At 42.1% G+C, this 17,588-nt stretch overlaps 1 protein-coding gene and 1 long non-coding RNA gene across 2 annotated transcripts in view; one reads left to right on the forward strand and one right to left on the reverse strand.

Annotated features, from left to right (window-relative positions):
- Positions 1-271: 271 nt before the first annotated feature.
- IL12A (interleukin 12A) lies at positions 272-7,369 on the reverse strand. Its single transcript, XM_036117226.2, has 7 exons — positions 7,236-7,369; positions 6,392-6,546; positions 3,125-3,238; positions 2,730-2,771; positions 2,613-2,654; positions 2,372-2,515; positions 272-901 (listed from the first exon to the last, which is right to left on the reverse strand). Exons 1-7 carry the CDS (start codon positions 7,249-7,251, stop codon positions 746-748), a joined length of 669 nt encoding a protein of 222 aa, XP_035973119.1. The 5' UTR covers positions 7,252-7,369; the 3' UTR covers positions 272-745.
- The window catches only part of LOC118551458 (uncharacterized), a 45,468-nt gene continuing 35,054 nt past the window's right edge, over positions 7,175-17,588 (forward strand). Inside the window, exons 1-2 of the long non-coding RNA XR_004925064.2 lie at positions 7,175-7,311; positions 17,415-17,525. This is a non-coding gene — a long non-coding RNA (uncharacterized LOC118551458). The remainder of the gene's footprint in view (positions 7,312-17,414; positions 17,526-17,588) is intronic.

Below are 17,588 nucleotides of genomic sequence, written 5' to 3' on the forward strand. Positions count from 1 at the left end.
CCGTAACTCACCCGATGGCCTTGGTATTAAAGCGTATCTAGTCTTAGAAGTCTCCCTTTAAAATGGGAGATTAGAGGAAGTAGGACTTGGGTAAGAATATCGTGGCATTCTTTCCAAGGGAATTTTGTTCACATTGGAGTTTTCAGTTTTCCCACAATGTGTATTTTAACGCTTAAAGTATTCCAATTATATTAGAAAAAATATGAGACTTATTTTATTCAATCATTTTATTTTTAGAACATAAGGTATTTCTCAAATCCATTTGATAATAAATACTTTAATAAATATAACATAAATAAATATAAGTTAATTCACATGCCTTCATGAACACAAAATTATATAAATAATTATTTTAAAATAAATTATGCTTGAGCGTTTGTTTCTACAAACACTTTGGTACAGAAATAGCTTATAAATTCTTGCTCTTCTATTAAAGGGAAAAGAAAAACATGTTCAGTGAGGACATTTTCCCTCTTTAGCAATTTGCTCACAAAAACTTAAAAAATAACTTATCCATAGTAAATGTGAAATCTACTTGATCAAAGGCAGCCTGTGGATATAACAGTCACATCTTTCAGATTTGCGGGGGCAACTAATGTAAACAAGCATGAGAATTATTGTACTAGTTTAAGTAGGACCAGGTCAAGCCACCCCCTCCCTGGTTCTTAACCCACATCCTGTGAAAAATATTTTTGGTTCACATTATTATAAGAATGACTTGAAGGTCGGGAGGGACCTCAGCTTTTTAGGAAGAATTCAGATAGCTCATCATTCTATTGATGGTCACCGCACGAATTCTGAAAGCATGAAGAAGTATGCAGAGCTTGATTTTAGTTTTATAAAAATCCGGTTCTTCAAGGGAGGATTTCTGCGGCACAGTCACACTGTTGAAATTCAGGGCCTATGAGGATAAATATTAAGGATGACATACATGGTATTCCAAAATTAAAACATTCATCCGTAAAAATGGGTGAAGCCAATACATGTCTCAGAGTCTGCAACCCACTCCCTCATTATATCTCCTAAACCCGACCCAAATCTACTCCCAGCCAGATGGCCAGGCAGAACCTGAGAGAAGAAATACTCATTATCCAAGCACATGTATCTTCAGTGGGCTCTGAAAAGACACTTAAAGCTATTTAGAAAATCATCAGTGGGAGTTGCATTTTAGAAAGGAACAATTCTGTTCAGATGACATCTGCTGCAATACCTAATTAATTTTGGTATGTTATACTAAGAAGCTAAGTCCTTTTTAGAACAGAGAGGTGATGAATTGCTACTGATCGGAACTCCTTGAGTAACAGACCTGTTGGCTGCAGACACTCATTTGTACCAGATACATAAACCTGGCAATGGATCTCTCAGTTTTACCCTTTCATTTCATAACACAATGCAAGATCTTATATTTTCATAAGGATCAATACTTCCACTTGTTCCTTGCAAAAAGCCCAAGAGAAAGGTAAGGTGGGTAAAGCCACGCCATTTTAAAAGGGAAAATACCGACTCCCGGAGGGGGTGAATGGTTTGGGCATGGTTGGCTGATTCCTGGTAGAATGGATTCCGATGCTCAAGTCGACTCTTGGACCCCCGAAAATGAGATAACTCTCGAGATGCTAACATTCTTTGATACTTGCAGGAAGCTCATTGCCTTTCAAACAGTGATTTGGCACAAAGAGAGAAATCATACTTATTTGTATTCCATGCCCTGGTCACCAAGGTAGTCACCCTGCTCTTTCTTATGTGAATATTTCTCTGTTTTGTATTAGCATCATGTGCTATGGTGATTCAGAAAATTACAAAGCCAGTTCTTGTCTATGAGTGACACTGTGGATGTCCCAGGTGATAGGTCATTCTTTTATTTCATACACATTTTAGTTCAAAATGGGTCATACCCAGGCATTACCCCACTTGTTTTCTCTGACAGTATTTGCAGATATGCATGCTGGCCCCTCAGTGCACATCCTGGAGCCTTTAGAAGTGAGAGAGAAGATAAGTCTCGTGAAATCTCTCTGATGGGGGTTTCAATCCTGGCTCTGTCACTTACAAGCCATTTGGACAAGCGGCTGACTCTAAGCTTGGCTTTTCTCCGTTGTACACACCCCATGTGGTTGTTGTGGGGATGGTAAGAGAAAATCTATGAAAACATCTGCAGAGAGGCTGGTGTATACCACATGATCAACAAGTGGGAGTCTGCTTTTCTTGCCGTGGCCTCTCACGAGTGCCCTTTGTCAAGAGGCTCTGTAGGGGATATAGGAGGGGGATTTCAGGCCTCTCCCAATCCAGGAAGGGGCGATTTTATACTTCATCATGGACCCTGACTAGCCGTCTCAGCATGAAGAAGGTGCTCTTACTGGTAGTATGAAGTTCTTACCTGTAACAGCTCATCAATAGCTGTCAGCATGTTTTGATCCAGAAAGATCTGCCTCTTAGGATCCATTAAAAGTTTTGCGTTCATGGCCTTGAACTCTACCTGGTACATCTTCAAATCCTCGTAGATACTGCTAAGGCACAGGGTCTAAGTGATATGACAAAATGGGGAAAGAACCACTGAGATGGCTAAAAATGTTTCCCCCACATTGCATTTGAGGAAAGAAAGAGTATTTGTGTCTTACCGTCATAAAAGATGCCTTTCTGGAGGCCAGGCGACTCCCATTCTAGAAGAAAAAATAATGAGACATCAATGATATGAATTCATCATATAGGCTGAAACCTTTAATTTTCTGACTTACAGTTATCAAAGAGATCTCTCTGGAAGCCAGGCAACTCTCATTCTAGAGAAAAAAAATCACATCAAAGATATTAATTCTTAATATACATCTTCCTGGCTTTTCTCACACATATCTTTTTTATTGTGGTAAAAAACACATAACATAAAATTTACCATCTTTACTACTCTTAAGTGTACAGTTCAATAGTATTAAGTATATTCACATTGTTGTAAAACACATATTTGTTGTGTATATATATATATATATTTTTTTTTTTTTAATTCAACTTCTGAAGTGGGACCTGTTAAAATCTCACGATGATAGAAACCAGAAACATGCACATTTTTGGAAGAAGATGAGGTTTGATGCCTAGCTCTTAACTGTATTACATGCTTGGGGAAGAAAATCATCTATACCATGGTTAATTCCAATGGTAAGCAGGCCTCCACTGTGCTGGTTTTATCCTTTGTGATATCTTCATGATCAATCTCTTCGGAAGTGCAGGAATAAAGTTCTAGGGTTTGTCTGGCCTGTAAAAAACATAAAGAGTAACCCAGCTTATATTATTAACAAGGCACCTGGCTTCATATAAGGCTGGTCCTGCAGGGTGCCAGCAAAGAGAGAGCTGGCTGCTTCTGACATCCATCTCTTTGACCTGTAGGAAATTTGGGATCTTCCTAAGACAAAAGGAAACAGGTTATTTACATTCTCTCTCCATCCCTCCTCTCCCTTTGCTTAGGACCTGTTTCTCTGGATGATCCATTTTTCCATTATGTAAACACTATAAATCATTTCAACAGGCTATGCTAATCAGCATCTACACCATGCTGTGACACTCGTTTCTGGTGAAGACAGTTTCTTCCTTTTGCCAAAGCACCTGTGTTTTATGAATATCCTTTTCAAGTATAACTTCTAAAGGCAGAACTGTTAAGGTCCCAACCTGATGGATATAACAAACGTATAGCCCTAAAGACAAGTGGACATTTAATTTGCGGTTCACATACACAGACTGTGTTACCACACTGTCTCCATTGAGACAACCACACACACAGATGTCATCTTACGAGCATGCTGGAAAGCACTGTTGAATTAGAATTATGAAATTTATCTAAGAAGTCCGTAAATCTGATTGAAGATTGAGATCGTTTTTCTATTCATTGAGCCCCAGGTGTACGAGCAGTCCCCCCTCTTATCTGTGGCTTCACTTTCCTTGGTTTCAGTTGCCTGCCAGCAACCGTGGTCCGGAAGGAGACGATCCTCCTTCCAACGCGGAGTCAAAAGGTTACTAGTAGCCTTATGCTACGTCGCAGTGCCCGTGTCACTCACTTTACTTCACCCCATCACATAGGCATTATATCATCTCAGATCATCACAAGAAGAAGGGTGAGTACGGGACAGTAAGGTATGTAGAGACCACATTCCTATAACTTATGTTGTTAGAATGGCTCTATTTTATTATCAGTTATTATTATTAATCTCTTATTGTGCCTAGTTTAGAAATTAAACTTTATCATAGGTATGTGTGTATAGGAAAAAAACACAATATAGGGTTTGGTACTGTCTGCAGTTTCAGAGGTCCACTGGGGGTCTTGGAAAGTATCCCCCTTGGATAAGGGGGGACTTACTGTACTAAGGAACATGACAAAGAAAAGGACTATCATCTGCTGCTCCCTTCCCAGATTCCAAGTTCAACTGCAGAGACAGGAAAGTGCCCAAATGATGAGGAGTCATGTCAGCAGGTGAGAAGTACTGAGAAGGGTATGAAGGCTTCACCAGAGATGAGACATCTGCATTAAGAGGATTAGAAGGTGGCAGGCAGAGGAGAGAGAATTTCAGGCAGAGGGAACTGCATGAACCATAATCAAGACTTGAGATGCAGAGCATGTTTGGAAACAAGTAGTAAAATCTCTGTGGTAAGCAGAATAACGCCCTATCCCCCAACCGCACATCCACTTCCTAACCCCTAGAACCTGAGAATATGTTACACGGCCAAGGGGAATTACAGTTGCTGATGAAATGAAGGTTGTTAATCAGCTGACTTACAATAGGGACGTTATCTTGGATTATCTGGGTGGGTCCAATGTAATTCCTGGGTCACCATCAGAATAATGCAGCATGTGGACAACTCAACTGGCCATTGCTGGCTTTGAGGATGGAAGGGGGCTATACACCAGGGAATGTGGGTTGCCTCTAGAAGCTGAAAAAGGCAAGAAAATGGATTCTCCCCTAGAGTCTCCAGAAGGGACATAGCTCTGCTCACACCTGGACTCTAGCCTATTTCAGATTTCTGAACTCCAGGGCTGTAAGATAAGAAATTGGTGTGGTTTAAAGCCGCTTACTTTGTGGTAATTCGTTATAGCAGAAACAGGAAACTACACACTGGTCCTGGAGGTGTTCACACACACCTGGGCAGTCACCATCCTGAGCAGGTGGTAAAGAGTTACATTTTGGAAATATGGTCCCTCTGTTGTAGTTCTTTAGATCTTTTCAAGAGAAGCTGGAAATCTGGATTCTTATATGAAAGGTCCTCTTTTTCAATGGCATCAAACTCAAAATCAAAGACAAAAGGTATGGACCAAACTCTACAAATCTGTGGGCTGTGAATCGCATGCATTTGCCACCTCTTTCTTCTGTAAGTAGCCAGCTGATTTGTTCTAGCTAATTTGACAAAGGAATGGTATAAAAAAATATCAAACTGAGTTCTGCAATCTTTTGACCATTAGTGCTATACTGGGGAGTCGAAGAGTTAGCTTTTTCACATAAAGCATCTATTTAAATTGCAGCTCCTCAATTGTATCCATATTGAAACTTTCTTCAGGAGTCAAAGCACTTTTCTCTGCAGTTTTCACTTGGCCTTTTTAATTAAGATTGAACTGTGAGAAGCAATTGGCAGCACATTGTGAAAGCTTAGAGGGGGAAAAGAATTCTTTAGAAGGTCTTGTGGCCTTGAGCTTATTTTAATATATTCATAAAACAACAAGCTAGAAAATATTCAGGAAAGATTTACTAGAGAACAAGAAGCCAAAAGACAACTTTTAAAACATCAGTCTTCGGCTGTTCCAGCAGAAGCTATAGGTATAGAAGTACTTTTAAAAGGAAAGAAGATGTTTTTGCATTAAAATATGAAACCTAAAAAAATGAATGAAGCTGTAAATAATATTAGATAACTCTCTCCCTAGAAAATGAAGGCTGGATGCCCACTGTCACAGGCCCCCTGGAATGTGTTGCTCAGACAGAGAACTGTGTTACCACACTGGAAGCTGGTGAGCAATGTGAGGGGCAAGTCTAATTCATCTTTGTAGCCCCTGGAGCACAGAGGCTGCACCTAATAATGGTTTCCTGGATTGATAAGTGTGTCAGAAAAACAGTGTGGGCCTGACACAATTCCATCTCTGTTGGCAGGCTACAGGGAACACTGTAAATATTCACTTTCCTCTGTGTAGACATAGCCAAAATGAGTGCCATTATAATTTATTACCACTCTTCCTTTCTCTGGAGACACAATTCCATTGAGACTCTTTAGCTAATAGTTGGGCCCTTTGTAAAGTTCTGTCTCCCCGTCTTGACAGCTCCTGATTAACGTCCCCAATTTCTCCGCAGTTCTTTTCAGGTGACCAGGGGTTCAGAGAAGCCCCTTCCCTAGAGAGGCTGCAAAGTGGGAACAAGAATATTGAAAAACTCACCTTCTGAAGCGTGTTGCTGATGGCTTTCAGCAGGTTTTGGGAGTGGTTGAGGCACTGGAACATTCCTGGGCTTGGTGAGGCTGTGGGGAGGCTCCTGGCCAAACTGAGGTGGTCCAGGTGGTTTAGGAGGACCAGGATGGTCACAAGGAGGAGGCCTGGAAAGGAAGAGGAGCAGGCTGAGCTTGTCAGCTTGGTTTGGCCTGCCTCTACCTTCTATTCATTCTGGTCATCTCCACCCATCCACATCTTAACCACACCAACTTCCCTGCACCATTTCCAATCTTCTTCAACACCTGAGAAATGAATCAAGTTCTTGGAAGGCAGGGCTCTATTGTAGGGCTAGAAGCCAACCTGTGAGGGCCCCCTAATGAGCTCAGACAAGGATGTTGGATTCAGCGCTCACCCAGAAAAAGCCTCTATTTCACCAGTAGGGAGACTGAGGCCAGGTAGGGAAGTGACTAGCCTAGACTCATGGCCTAGTGTTTTGGAAACAGTGGGGAGACAGCCTCACTTTGAAGCTGGCTGGAATCTGCCCTCTCATAGCTGTAGCTGAGGGACCCTGAGAAAGAAAGGTACCGCGTGGGGCCTCAGTTTCAAACCTGTGAAGTGGGCATAATGATAGCCCACGAGGCTGTTTCTAGATAAGGAGACAGTGTCCTATTTAGGGCATGGTAAGCACGCAGTCATTCTTTCTTTCACCTTTGCACGAGGTTGCGCACTGCCCTCCAGTCTTCCCTTAGCTGCTCCCAAGTTTCTGCCTCCTCCTCCCCGGCTGCCGCCCCTCCCCACCCGAGCGCCTGCGAGCGCGCCCAGCGCGGCGTCTCCGGTCGGGCTGGGTACTCACCGCGCGGCGGGCACATGCTGAGCGGGCACTGCGTGGACACTGAGCCGGCGCTGGACGCGGACTGAGGGCGCAGCAGGTGAGGGCGGTGGTGGGAGGCCGACCCAGGGGGTCACATTTTTATAATTGTCCCGAGGCGCGGCAGGACTTTCCCGGGACTCTGGTCTCCTGCTTGCTTTCTCTCTCTGTCTCTCTCTACATCAGCTTCTGGGTGACACGTGGAGTTCGGCCCGCGGGGTTTGCGGCGCTTTCGGATTAACTCCACGGTGCCCGGCCGCAGCTGTTCTGGGGACGGCCCCGCCGCCTCCAGCTGGCCCAAAGCGAAAGCGAAATTCGCGCAGAGTCGTGGCGCAGGGTCCGCGGGCAAGCCCGAGCCCTCGCCGGCCACCCTCGGTCCCCGGCCTCAGACGCCCCCGCCCCTAGCCATCCAGCCCTCGCCCCGCCGCCCTGCAGCGCCCCCTCCCCACGCAGCGCCGAGTGGTGCCACTCACTATCTATCTACATCCAGCATGTGCCCTGATCGTGACCGCCCACCCAGTCCTGAAGGGGCGTTCATCATTCATCCACTCATCATTTGTTCATTCAGATGGGCCACCGTGTGCCAGGTTGACATTGTGCTAGGCGTTCGACACCCAGTGGTGAACAGGTCCCTTTGGGGGCACTCCCACACTAAATCTGACTCCATGTATTTTATTCACGGTTGTATCTTAAATATGAACAGAGATGAAACCAGACTGGTTATGCAATAAACTATTGTCATAGAGAATCCGGTTTCCTACAGTGAGAGAATGTTATAATTTAGTGGGATGGATGCACAGGGTCTTAGGAGAAGCCCAGAGAGAGGGCACCTCAGCAGGACAAGGGGGTGAGGAGGCAATGAAGGCTCCCAGGAGCAGGGCCCCCCAACATGCTTCTAGGGGCATTAGACTGTTCCCACTAAATGGGATGCAGGTTCTAGGTAGGGGGAACAGGGATCAGAAGCACAGTCAGGGAGGGTAGAGGGAAGTGGGGATCTGGGGGTCCTGCCATCAGGGTGTGAGGTTGGAGAGAGCAACGGGGCTGTGCTATGAGAGTAGTAGCTGCCATGCTAGGGAGCATCTGCTCTGACAGTGGTGGGGAGCCTTCTAAGGTTTTAGGCAGGAGGCATGGTTAGAGAGGCATGAGGAAGATTCCCTTCAGCAGTAGTATGGAAGGTGGATCCCAGGGGTCAGGAGTAGAGCACAGGGAGCAGCTGGGAGGGTATGGCCAAGGCCTCAATCAGAATGGGGAGGAGAGAGTGGGCCAGAGAGACTCTCAGGGTGCTGAGTGGCCAAGGCTTGGTAACTCCTTAGGTGTGATGGGTAGGAAGGTGCTGAGGATGGTGGAATGGAGATTGTTCCAGGGCCCGGGCAGGGGTTACTGTAAGAGGGGAGTGATTTTGGAGGAGATGGTGAGAAGTTCCATTTTGGATGTACTGGGTGTAAGGTTCCTGTGGGGCTTTTCAGTTCACTCATCTCTACCACAAGTGTTAGTCACCCTGGGTATGTGTAAAAGGAAGGGGTGTGTTTGGTCACCTACTCAGAGCTTCTGATGGGTCTGACTGTGCTCAGGCTCCAGGACTACATGATGGAGACACCAGTACCCACTTCTGTACAGATGAGCCAATCTTGAATAGGGAAAAGCCTTGAGGACACAAGAAAGGAGAGTGGATGTTTCCTCTTTCTCTCCTCTAAGTCCCCATTGAAGTCAGGATGGATGAGACACTGTAAGCCTTGAGATGCTGCCAGGAATGCTAAGCAGGGCCAGTTGAAGCTGGAGTGATGAAGCCAATTAGGAGAAAGCTGTGTTAGCCCCTAGTCTGACTCAAGCTCTCTCAGTTGTTAGCATCAGCCCCCCAAGGTGTATCATCTGCTCAAGGGTGATGAGGCACCCACTATAGGGACTTTCAGATGTGTGTAAAATGAGAGCAACACTTGATCTCTAAGGCTCCTTCCAATGCTGCTGTCTGTGAATTCCCCCATGGGGATGGAGACCAGTGTGTTGTCAGAAGCAATTGCATCTAGCAGATTGCGTGAAGCAAGTGACAGGTGCAGAGCTGTGTTGTTGCTATAGGGCTTTAGGATGGAATTAAATGTACTTAAAGTCAGAATGAAGTCAAATTTATCACAACTGAGCTATGTCTCCCCCGGAAGGGCTATCTCCTAAGGAAAAGTAATTTCTGTGGCATAGATAAGCACAGGGCCTGTCTGCTTAGAATGGATTCTTGACCACCAGACACAATTTCTAACCTATACTCTGTGAAACAGTTCTCTGATGTGCTGCATATAGTATAGCCAAGATAAAATGAAAACCTTCTTCTGGGACAACATTGCTTTTTTTAAGAGACATTCTTTGTCCATGAGCTCTTCTACAGAGAGTCTACCATTTACTGGAAGTCTTGGCCAATGCTATAAGGCAAGAAAAAGGAATGAGAAGACTTAAAAATTGGAAAGGACAAGACAAAATGGCCATTATTGACAGTTGATATACCAAAAAAAAAAAAAAAAAGGCAACAGAAACAATAGACCATAGAACTAATTAGAGAAATCAGCAACTTCACTGGATGCAAATATCAACTTTTAAAAATCAACTACATTTCTGGAATTAAAAAAAAAAAAGAACACTGGGTGATGTATGGAATTGTTGAATCACTATATTGTACACCCGAAGCTAATATAACACTTTATGTTAACTATACTGGAATAAAAATTAAAAAAAAGAACAACATTTCTCTACAACTGCAACAATAAATTAGAAAATATAATAAAAATAATTTATCAGATAATGAATGAATAATAATACAAAGAAGATACCATTCACAATAGCAGCCAAACTATAAAGTTTATAAAGTTACTGCCTGTAAATTGAGAGGCAATACAGTGGTTAAGAGTATGGACTATAAACTATTTGAATGTAGGCTCTGTTACTTACTTTACTCACTTGCAGTGAGTTCTTGGGCAAGTCCCTTATTTCTCTGGGCTCAGTTTCCTCATTTGGAAAATGGTGATACTAGAAGATTAAATGGTGGTTGTGATTATTACATGAGTTAGTGTAAGTATAGAATAGTCTTTGGAAAAAAAATTTAAAGGCTAATCAAGAACATAGAGTGATTTAATTTAAATGGAAACACATTCCATACCCTTGGGTGGAAGATCTTAATATATAAAGAGCTCAGGTCTATCTTAATTAATTCACATATTCAATGCCATCCCAATGCAGATTACAAATAATTTTCTGAGGAACTTAATAATAAGCCTACCATAACATGTATATGTAAGAATAAAAGCCCGTGAATATCTAAGCTAAACTTGTAAAGGAGTCATAAACAGGGAGAGTAGCCCAGATATAAAGACATCATTCAAAACAATAGGAATAAGAATAGTGTTTGGCAAAAGAATGGCCAAATAGACCATTGAAACAAAATAGAGAAATTAGAGACAGACGTGTACATATGAGTATTTAGTATAAGATTCAGATGGCACCCAGGTCAATGAAGAAAACATGGATTGTTTAGTAGAAAATGTTCACTATATGGTGAAATATAAAACTGGACTCCAACCTAAAACAGCATACAGAGATAAATCCACTTGGAAGCAGATTAAAGACTAAATAAGAAAAGTAAAATTGTTATAGTGCTAGAGGACAATGTAGGAGGCTATCTTTGTCACTCATGAATGGGGAGGACTTCTTAAAAACATCAAAGCTCCAAGCCATAAGGCAAAATACTGATAAATTTGATTACCAAAAAACTAAGAATTTTTTAAAAAAGATTTTATTTATTTATTTGAGCTACAGATCAAGAGAGAGAGAGAGAGAGCATGAGCAGGGGACAGAGGGAGAGGGAGAAGCAGGTCCCCACTGAGCAGAGAGCCCTATGTGGGGCTCGATCCTAGGACCCTGAGATCATGACCTGAGCTGAAGGCAGATGCTTGACTGACTGAGCCACCCAGGTGCCCCAAAACTAAGAATTTCTGTAGTATGAATTTCTGTTAAGCATGGACAGTTAACAGACAGCTGACTGAAGGGGAGAAGATATTTTGCACTGTCCCATAGGAGAGTAGACCAGGACCTCTTGCAAGTCAACAAGAAAAAGACAGAAATCCCAGTGAAAATTGATAAAGCTTATGAACAAGTGATTTACAGAGAGGAAACCCCCAAGGCTAACCAGCATAATGAGATGCCCGGATATATTATAATCAGAAAAACACAAATGAAAGAAAGAATGAGATACCACTTCATACCTATTAGATTGGCAAAAATTAGAACATTGGATACTGACAAGTGTCGGGGGGAAATGTCGGATTCCAGAATACTTTATATAATGCAAGTAGACCGATGCAGCTATGTCCTGTCATCTGACTCGGTCAGATTAAATACATGCACATCTGATAACTCAGTGTTCTACCTTCGGTGTCTATCCCAAAGAGATTCTTATGCAGGCTCACAAAGGGACATACATGAGGACGTCCAGCAAGTCATTCTTTGTAGCGGCAGGGAGTTGGAAGCTGATCTGGGTGGAATCAGGTTCTGGACAACTCAAAATGAGAATTTTTCCCTAATCCATCGCACAGGAGGAATGACCCATCTCTTCTGGCCAAAACAGTTAAACCGGAAGACATTTAAACTCAACTGTTTGGTATCATATATCTCTGTTTATTTGGTGACCCACTGCATGGGAAATTTATAGGGTCTGATAACACTGATCTCAGAGTATGGAGAAGGAAAATGGGACAGGAAAACACTGGGCATATTTGTACTTCTGAAAGGGAAGAGTTGAATCAGTTTTCTGTTCCCAAATACTACCTTTTGGCAGGAGACCCAAGCTTTTTATTTAGTAGATTTCCAAAGAAGTCCCAGGTGAAAACAACAACCCGGACCTTTAACTGATATCCTACAATTTCATTTCCTCTGTTGTTTTTACAACGTAAAATGTCCCAGGGTTTCTCTCCTAAATAATGACACAAATTTACCCACTGTCAAGGAACTTCAAAGAATCTAGAACACATTCTGAATATTCATGCCACTGGTAGGAAGATCCTCTCAGACAACAAATACAGAACAGTTTTGTTTCTCTCTAGAGCTGAAGACTAATGTTCCCCCACACAATAAATATCTCTATAAAAAATTAAGCTAATGTGTTCTCATAAAACAACTGAAAATGATCTATTTTGGATTTAAATAGAGCTAAACTGATTTCATGCAAGTTTTAGGGCCTCCATCTGATAAACGGCTCTCTACAAATGATTTCATTTATCTTGGGATCACCTCAACCAAAAATTCTGGGGCAGCCAAATAGCAAACTCATTGAATTCCAAATTAATTGGAATGAAATTCTTTTTTTTTTTTTTTTTTGTAAATTTTTTTTTTTTTTTTTTTAAGTTTTTTATTTATTTGACAGAGAGAGCCACAGCGATAGAGGGAACACAAGCAGGGGGAGTGGGAGAGGGAGAAGCAGGCTTCCCGCCGAGCAGGGAGCCCGATGTGGGATTCGATCCCAGGACCCTGGGATCATGACCTGAGCCGAAGGCAGACGCTTAACGACTGAGCCACCCAGGCACCCCAATTGGAATGAAATTCTTAGTTAAGTTGCTCAGGGACTTTAAAACAAACAAACAAACAAACAAACAAGCATTGCTTTCTTTTGAAAGCCTATGGCCAAAATGTAGTAGGTCGATACCTGTGAGGCCTGTGGATGATTAGACAGCTGTTCGTGCTGCAATAGTTCCAAATTGTGGCCATTGCCCCTGGAGTAGATATGTTTCCCTTGAAATAATAAGAAAAATACCATTGTGAAAATAATGTATAAAGCGCAGAAAACACCTTTCAGAAGATCCTCTTTGCTTCCAGGTGGTAACTAAAGAGGCTGCCATTTTTAGAATCCCGAGGCTTTGTGTGTGGATACAATAATTGCGTGACTTCAGCTATAAACAGTTTTATTAAACAGGGAAGCTTGGTACTTTTCCCGACTGTGTTAGGGGATTTTGCACCCAAATATTACGCTGGTTAGGAGTGAATCGGGTGGAGTGATTTTACTGGTTACTGGTACCAGTTGATAATACTTATTGACTGCATGTTATGTGCCAGGGACTATAATAGGCAATTTTATGTTATCATTTCATTTAATCTTTATAACAGCCTATGAGCTGGATACCCCGTTACTATCCCCACTTTACAGATGAGGAAATTGAGCTTTCATGAGGTTAAATAACTTTCCTAAGAGAGTGGGGCTGGGATTTGAACCCAGCACATCCTTGCTAGTCTCTTAGGGTAAAGAGTGGGTGACAGGGATGGTTGAGGGTAGTAGGAAGGAAGTGTAAATTAATACGACCTTTCTGGAAAGAAAATAAATAATAAAACTCAGAAAGAACTTCTGAAACACTTAACAAAAGACTTTAAAAACATCGTATATTTTGGCCAAACAGTTACACATTCGGGCTCTACTTCAGGGCATTGATTAGAGATTTGTTCAGCGATCATGTACAAGAATGTTCACTGCAACACTGTAAGAGTTTATAATATAGGTTGAAAACAATTGTCCATAATAGGCACATAATATAAATTATGACAAAGGCATAGTTGGAACATTACTTTATCTTTTACTAATATTAAAAACATGTTATTAAGGGGTGCCTGGGTGGCTTAGTCAGTTGGGCATCTGACTCTTGGTTTCAGCTCAGGTTTTGATCTCATGGGTTGTGGGTTCGAGCCGCATCAAGCTCCCCGCTCCGTGCGGAGTCTGCTTGGATTCTCTCCCTCAGCCCCGCCCTCCACGTGCTCTCTCAAATAAATAAATAAATCCTTAAAAAAAAAAAACACATGTTATTGGGAAAATGTTCAGAATTTGTTGTCAGGGGAAAAAGAAAGATATAAGACTATGTGTGTACAGTAGGATCAAAATTATGTTTAAAATGGAAAGAAATCCAACAAAATTTCAATAGTGGCTGTCCCTGGATAATGGGTTATTGTGTAATTTTTATTTTCTACCTTATGCTTTTCAGTATTGAAACATTTTTCTACAATGAGTATGAATTACTTTTATAACCAGAAGAAAATGTTATTATTAATTTTGTTTGAAGAACAGTAAATTAACCAACATTGCAATTTTCATTGTCAGCAAATCACGTTTTCTCCTGAAGTTAATTTTTTTAAAATTTCTTATGCTCTTATTTAGTATTATTTTTTTTCTGTGTGACTTCTAAAGTATCACTGTAGAAGAAATTGTGATCTCAGGCAGATATGTTGGGGCAGAGTGAAGCCCTGGGTTTACTCAGACCTGTGTCTTAAATACTGTCAGTGCTCTCTTTGGTCACATTTAAATTCCTCAGACCTTCCCTGCAGATGTAAGAAGATGCCAGGGCAGGGCTCAGGGAGCTGTCCTCAAAAATCTTCAGAATTGGAGAAGAGAGTCAAAATGTAACCTCTGAAATTGACGCTAATCAAAACAATAGAAGAGCACCTACAAAGTAAAGGTACTTTTAGAGAAGATTTGTCAATACATTCTTTTGTTTATCCAGCAAATATTTATATTTATACCACCTTCTGTGTTAAAGATTCTGTGTTAGATGGCTTGGGGAAAATTAATATAAATCAGCTATCATGAGCCCATGTTGCTGCCTGAGTTTTTATTAAGATGACAGGTCTTGGGGCGCCTGGGTGGCTCAGTCGGTTAAGTGTCCAGCTCTTGGTTTGGGCTCAGGTCATGATCTCAGGGTCATGAGATCGAGCCCCACGTCAGGCTCCATGCTCAGCAGAGTGTCTAATGAATAGGAGACCGAGAAGGGGCAAAACACAAAAGTAGATCTGGTCCCATCTTTCTCCCTTCTCTTTTAGTGTCCTCAGACTAGAATCTCAGATCCCTTTGGCCGATATAATGGATCCAAACACCTCTACGAATGGCTGCGAAGCCCCTCGCGGACACTGCTCCTAGTGTGCATTCTCAGGTCTGACCTGGCTCCCTATCCACCCACATTTCCTGCGACTCTCAGGAGTCACTGCCTTTCTGGAACGTGCTGGGCAGGTTCTCACGGCAGGGTTTTTGCACTTCCTGTTCCTTCTCTCTGCACCACTGTTACCCTCGGCTATCTTCACAGGTCCGATCACATGTTTCTTCCTCATCGTTGCTTCCTCACAACTTTGTGTAAAATGCGCTTTTTCCTCTGTCCACTCTGTGACTCTCCAGCCTGCTACTGTTTTATTTTGCTTTCCTAGCAGTTACCACTACTTGACAATATGTTACCTGTTAGTTGTTTGTTTAGTGTCTGTTGTTCTGCCTTAGAATGTACAGTCCCTGAGGGCAGGGACTTTGTCCATTTTAATCACTGTCCTATTCTCAGCATACAGAATAGTGCTTGGTCCAGAGTAGGTGTTCAAGAAATAGTTATTGAGTAAATGAAAGAAGGGATGTACTTTTTGGAGGGCAGTTTGGAAATAGGTATCAAAACATAAAATTATATATGCTTTTGACCTAGCCAAAACCTCTTAGATTTGTATTTTGGAGATAATTATACAGATGGGAAATTATATGCATAATAAGGTTAATCACAGGATTGTTTATGGTATCACACAGAGAGAGAGAATCTAAATATCCATTAATGGAACATTGTGATATAGGCAGACTGACATTATGATATGTAGGTCAATGTTTGTCAACACGGAAAAATGTTTACAACATATTAGGGGCTGAGGAAAATTGATTGTGGAACAACACATATGGAACACATTAATAAAATTCTATCATACTTTGTATATATCTGTGCATACAAGAACGTGTGGAAAGGTATTCACCAAAATAATAACAGTAATCTTGGTGGATGGGAGTGGGATTTGGGGTAGTTTTTACTTGTTTCTGTATACTCTTGTGTATTTTTATTTTTTTTATATTTATATATATTTTTTAGGGTTTTATTTATTTATTTGACAGAGAGAGACACAGCAAGAGAGGGAACACAAGCAGGGGGAGTGGGAGAGGGAGAAGCAGGCTTCCAGCTGAGCAGGGAGCCCGATGCAGGGCTCGATCCCAGAACCCCGGGATCATGACATGAGCCGAGGGCAGATGCTTAATGACTGAGCCACCCAGGCGCCCCTACTCTTGTGTATTTTTAAAAATAAATGAACTTGAATATTTCTGAAAAAATGTTTTAAGCCAAGCTAATAGAACTGTTTTATAAGTGAAAAGTTTTTTCTACTTTAGAATTTATTCTAGTGCATCTTATGTCAGAGCAGCCCACAGTGAACTGACTCGCTTCCTGTGATTCCAGTGAAAAGTGTTGCAGCTTTATCTCACGGATCCTACAGGGGTGGTTCACTGTGCTTCCCGATGTCATTCCTTTCTCCATTGCTCCTGCCACTGCCCTAAGTTAGACTCTTACCCGGACATGCGGACTAGAGAGCAGTTGGTCTTCCTGCCCCCTCCTGGCTCTCTCCTCCAGGGGAGCAAACCACAAGGGCTTCCTGTGACCCATAGAAAAGTCTGGCTGGCTCAGGCTGGCTGGCTCAGGCCTTCCACACAGCCTCTGCTTCTTTTTCTAACCTCATCCTCAACCCCAACCGTCTTCTGCCATCGTATCTGCCCAGTGTGTTTGGCTCTACCTTACATCTTCATGCCTATCTTTCTCTCTGGAATTCCTTCCTCTGTACCTACCCTTCTCTTAAGGCTCATCTCACCTTCAACTTTTTCATCTAAGCCTTAGAGAACTACCTTCCAGCAAAGCTACAGTACTTAAAATCAGTACCAATTCTTAGCTTCTTAGAAAATTGGTTTCTTTTTATTTATGTATTATGTCTGTATAACTGGTAAACTCTTTCAGGGCAGGAATATTTCTTATGCTTCCTTGAATTATCCATAGAATCTATTTATTCCTTCAACAAATATTTGTTGAGCACCCCCTGTGCACCTGACCTTGTGCTCGGTTCTCGAACAGAGCAATGAATGCATCAGAGCTTCTAATCCAGGAAGCCACTGAGAAGGGCCTCACTCATTTGAGATCTCTTGATTGATAGTCTTCCTTCCAAACTGCACATCTACTAGTAATATTTTCTCTGTCCCTTTAGCAAGAGAATAATTTGTAGAGAAAAGGGATCAGTAACTAACACTTGCCTCTCTCTATTATTAATGACTAACAAAAGGGTTTTGAAAGGAGATGGTCTCTTCTCTTGGTCTTCCAGGCACTGTAAACTCTAGGATCTATAGAAGGAAGCCCTCCAGATTTCTGATGAACAAGGTCCTTTGAACCAGGCAAGCCTCCTGCTGAAGAGAGGATAGTCATAATTCTGAAGGTGAGATCCTGACATTCATAGACCTTTGTGAACCTGTCAAATGGATCATTCAAGGCATGATTT

The sequence above is a fragment of the Halichoerus grypus genome, chromosome 1, assembly GCF_964656455.1.
Source record: "Halichoerus grypus chromosome 1, mHalGry1.hap1.1, whole genome shotgun sequence".
NCBI lineage: Eukaryota > Metazoa > Chordata > Mammalia > Carnivora > Phocidae > Halichoerus > Halichoerus grypus.

Coding starts and splice junctions, on each gene's coding strand:
- IL12A (XM_036117226.2), bottom strand. Junction 3,239..6,391: donor TCAGCAACACGCTTCAGAAG/GTGAGTTTTTCA, acceptor TGTTTTTTACAG/GCCAGACAAACCCTAGAACT. Junction 2,655..2,729: donor GAGAGATCTCTTTGATAACT/GTAAGTCAGAAA, acceptor TTTTTCTTCTAG/AATGGGAGTCGCCTGGCCTC.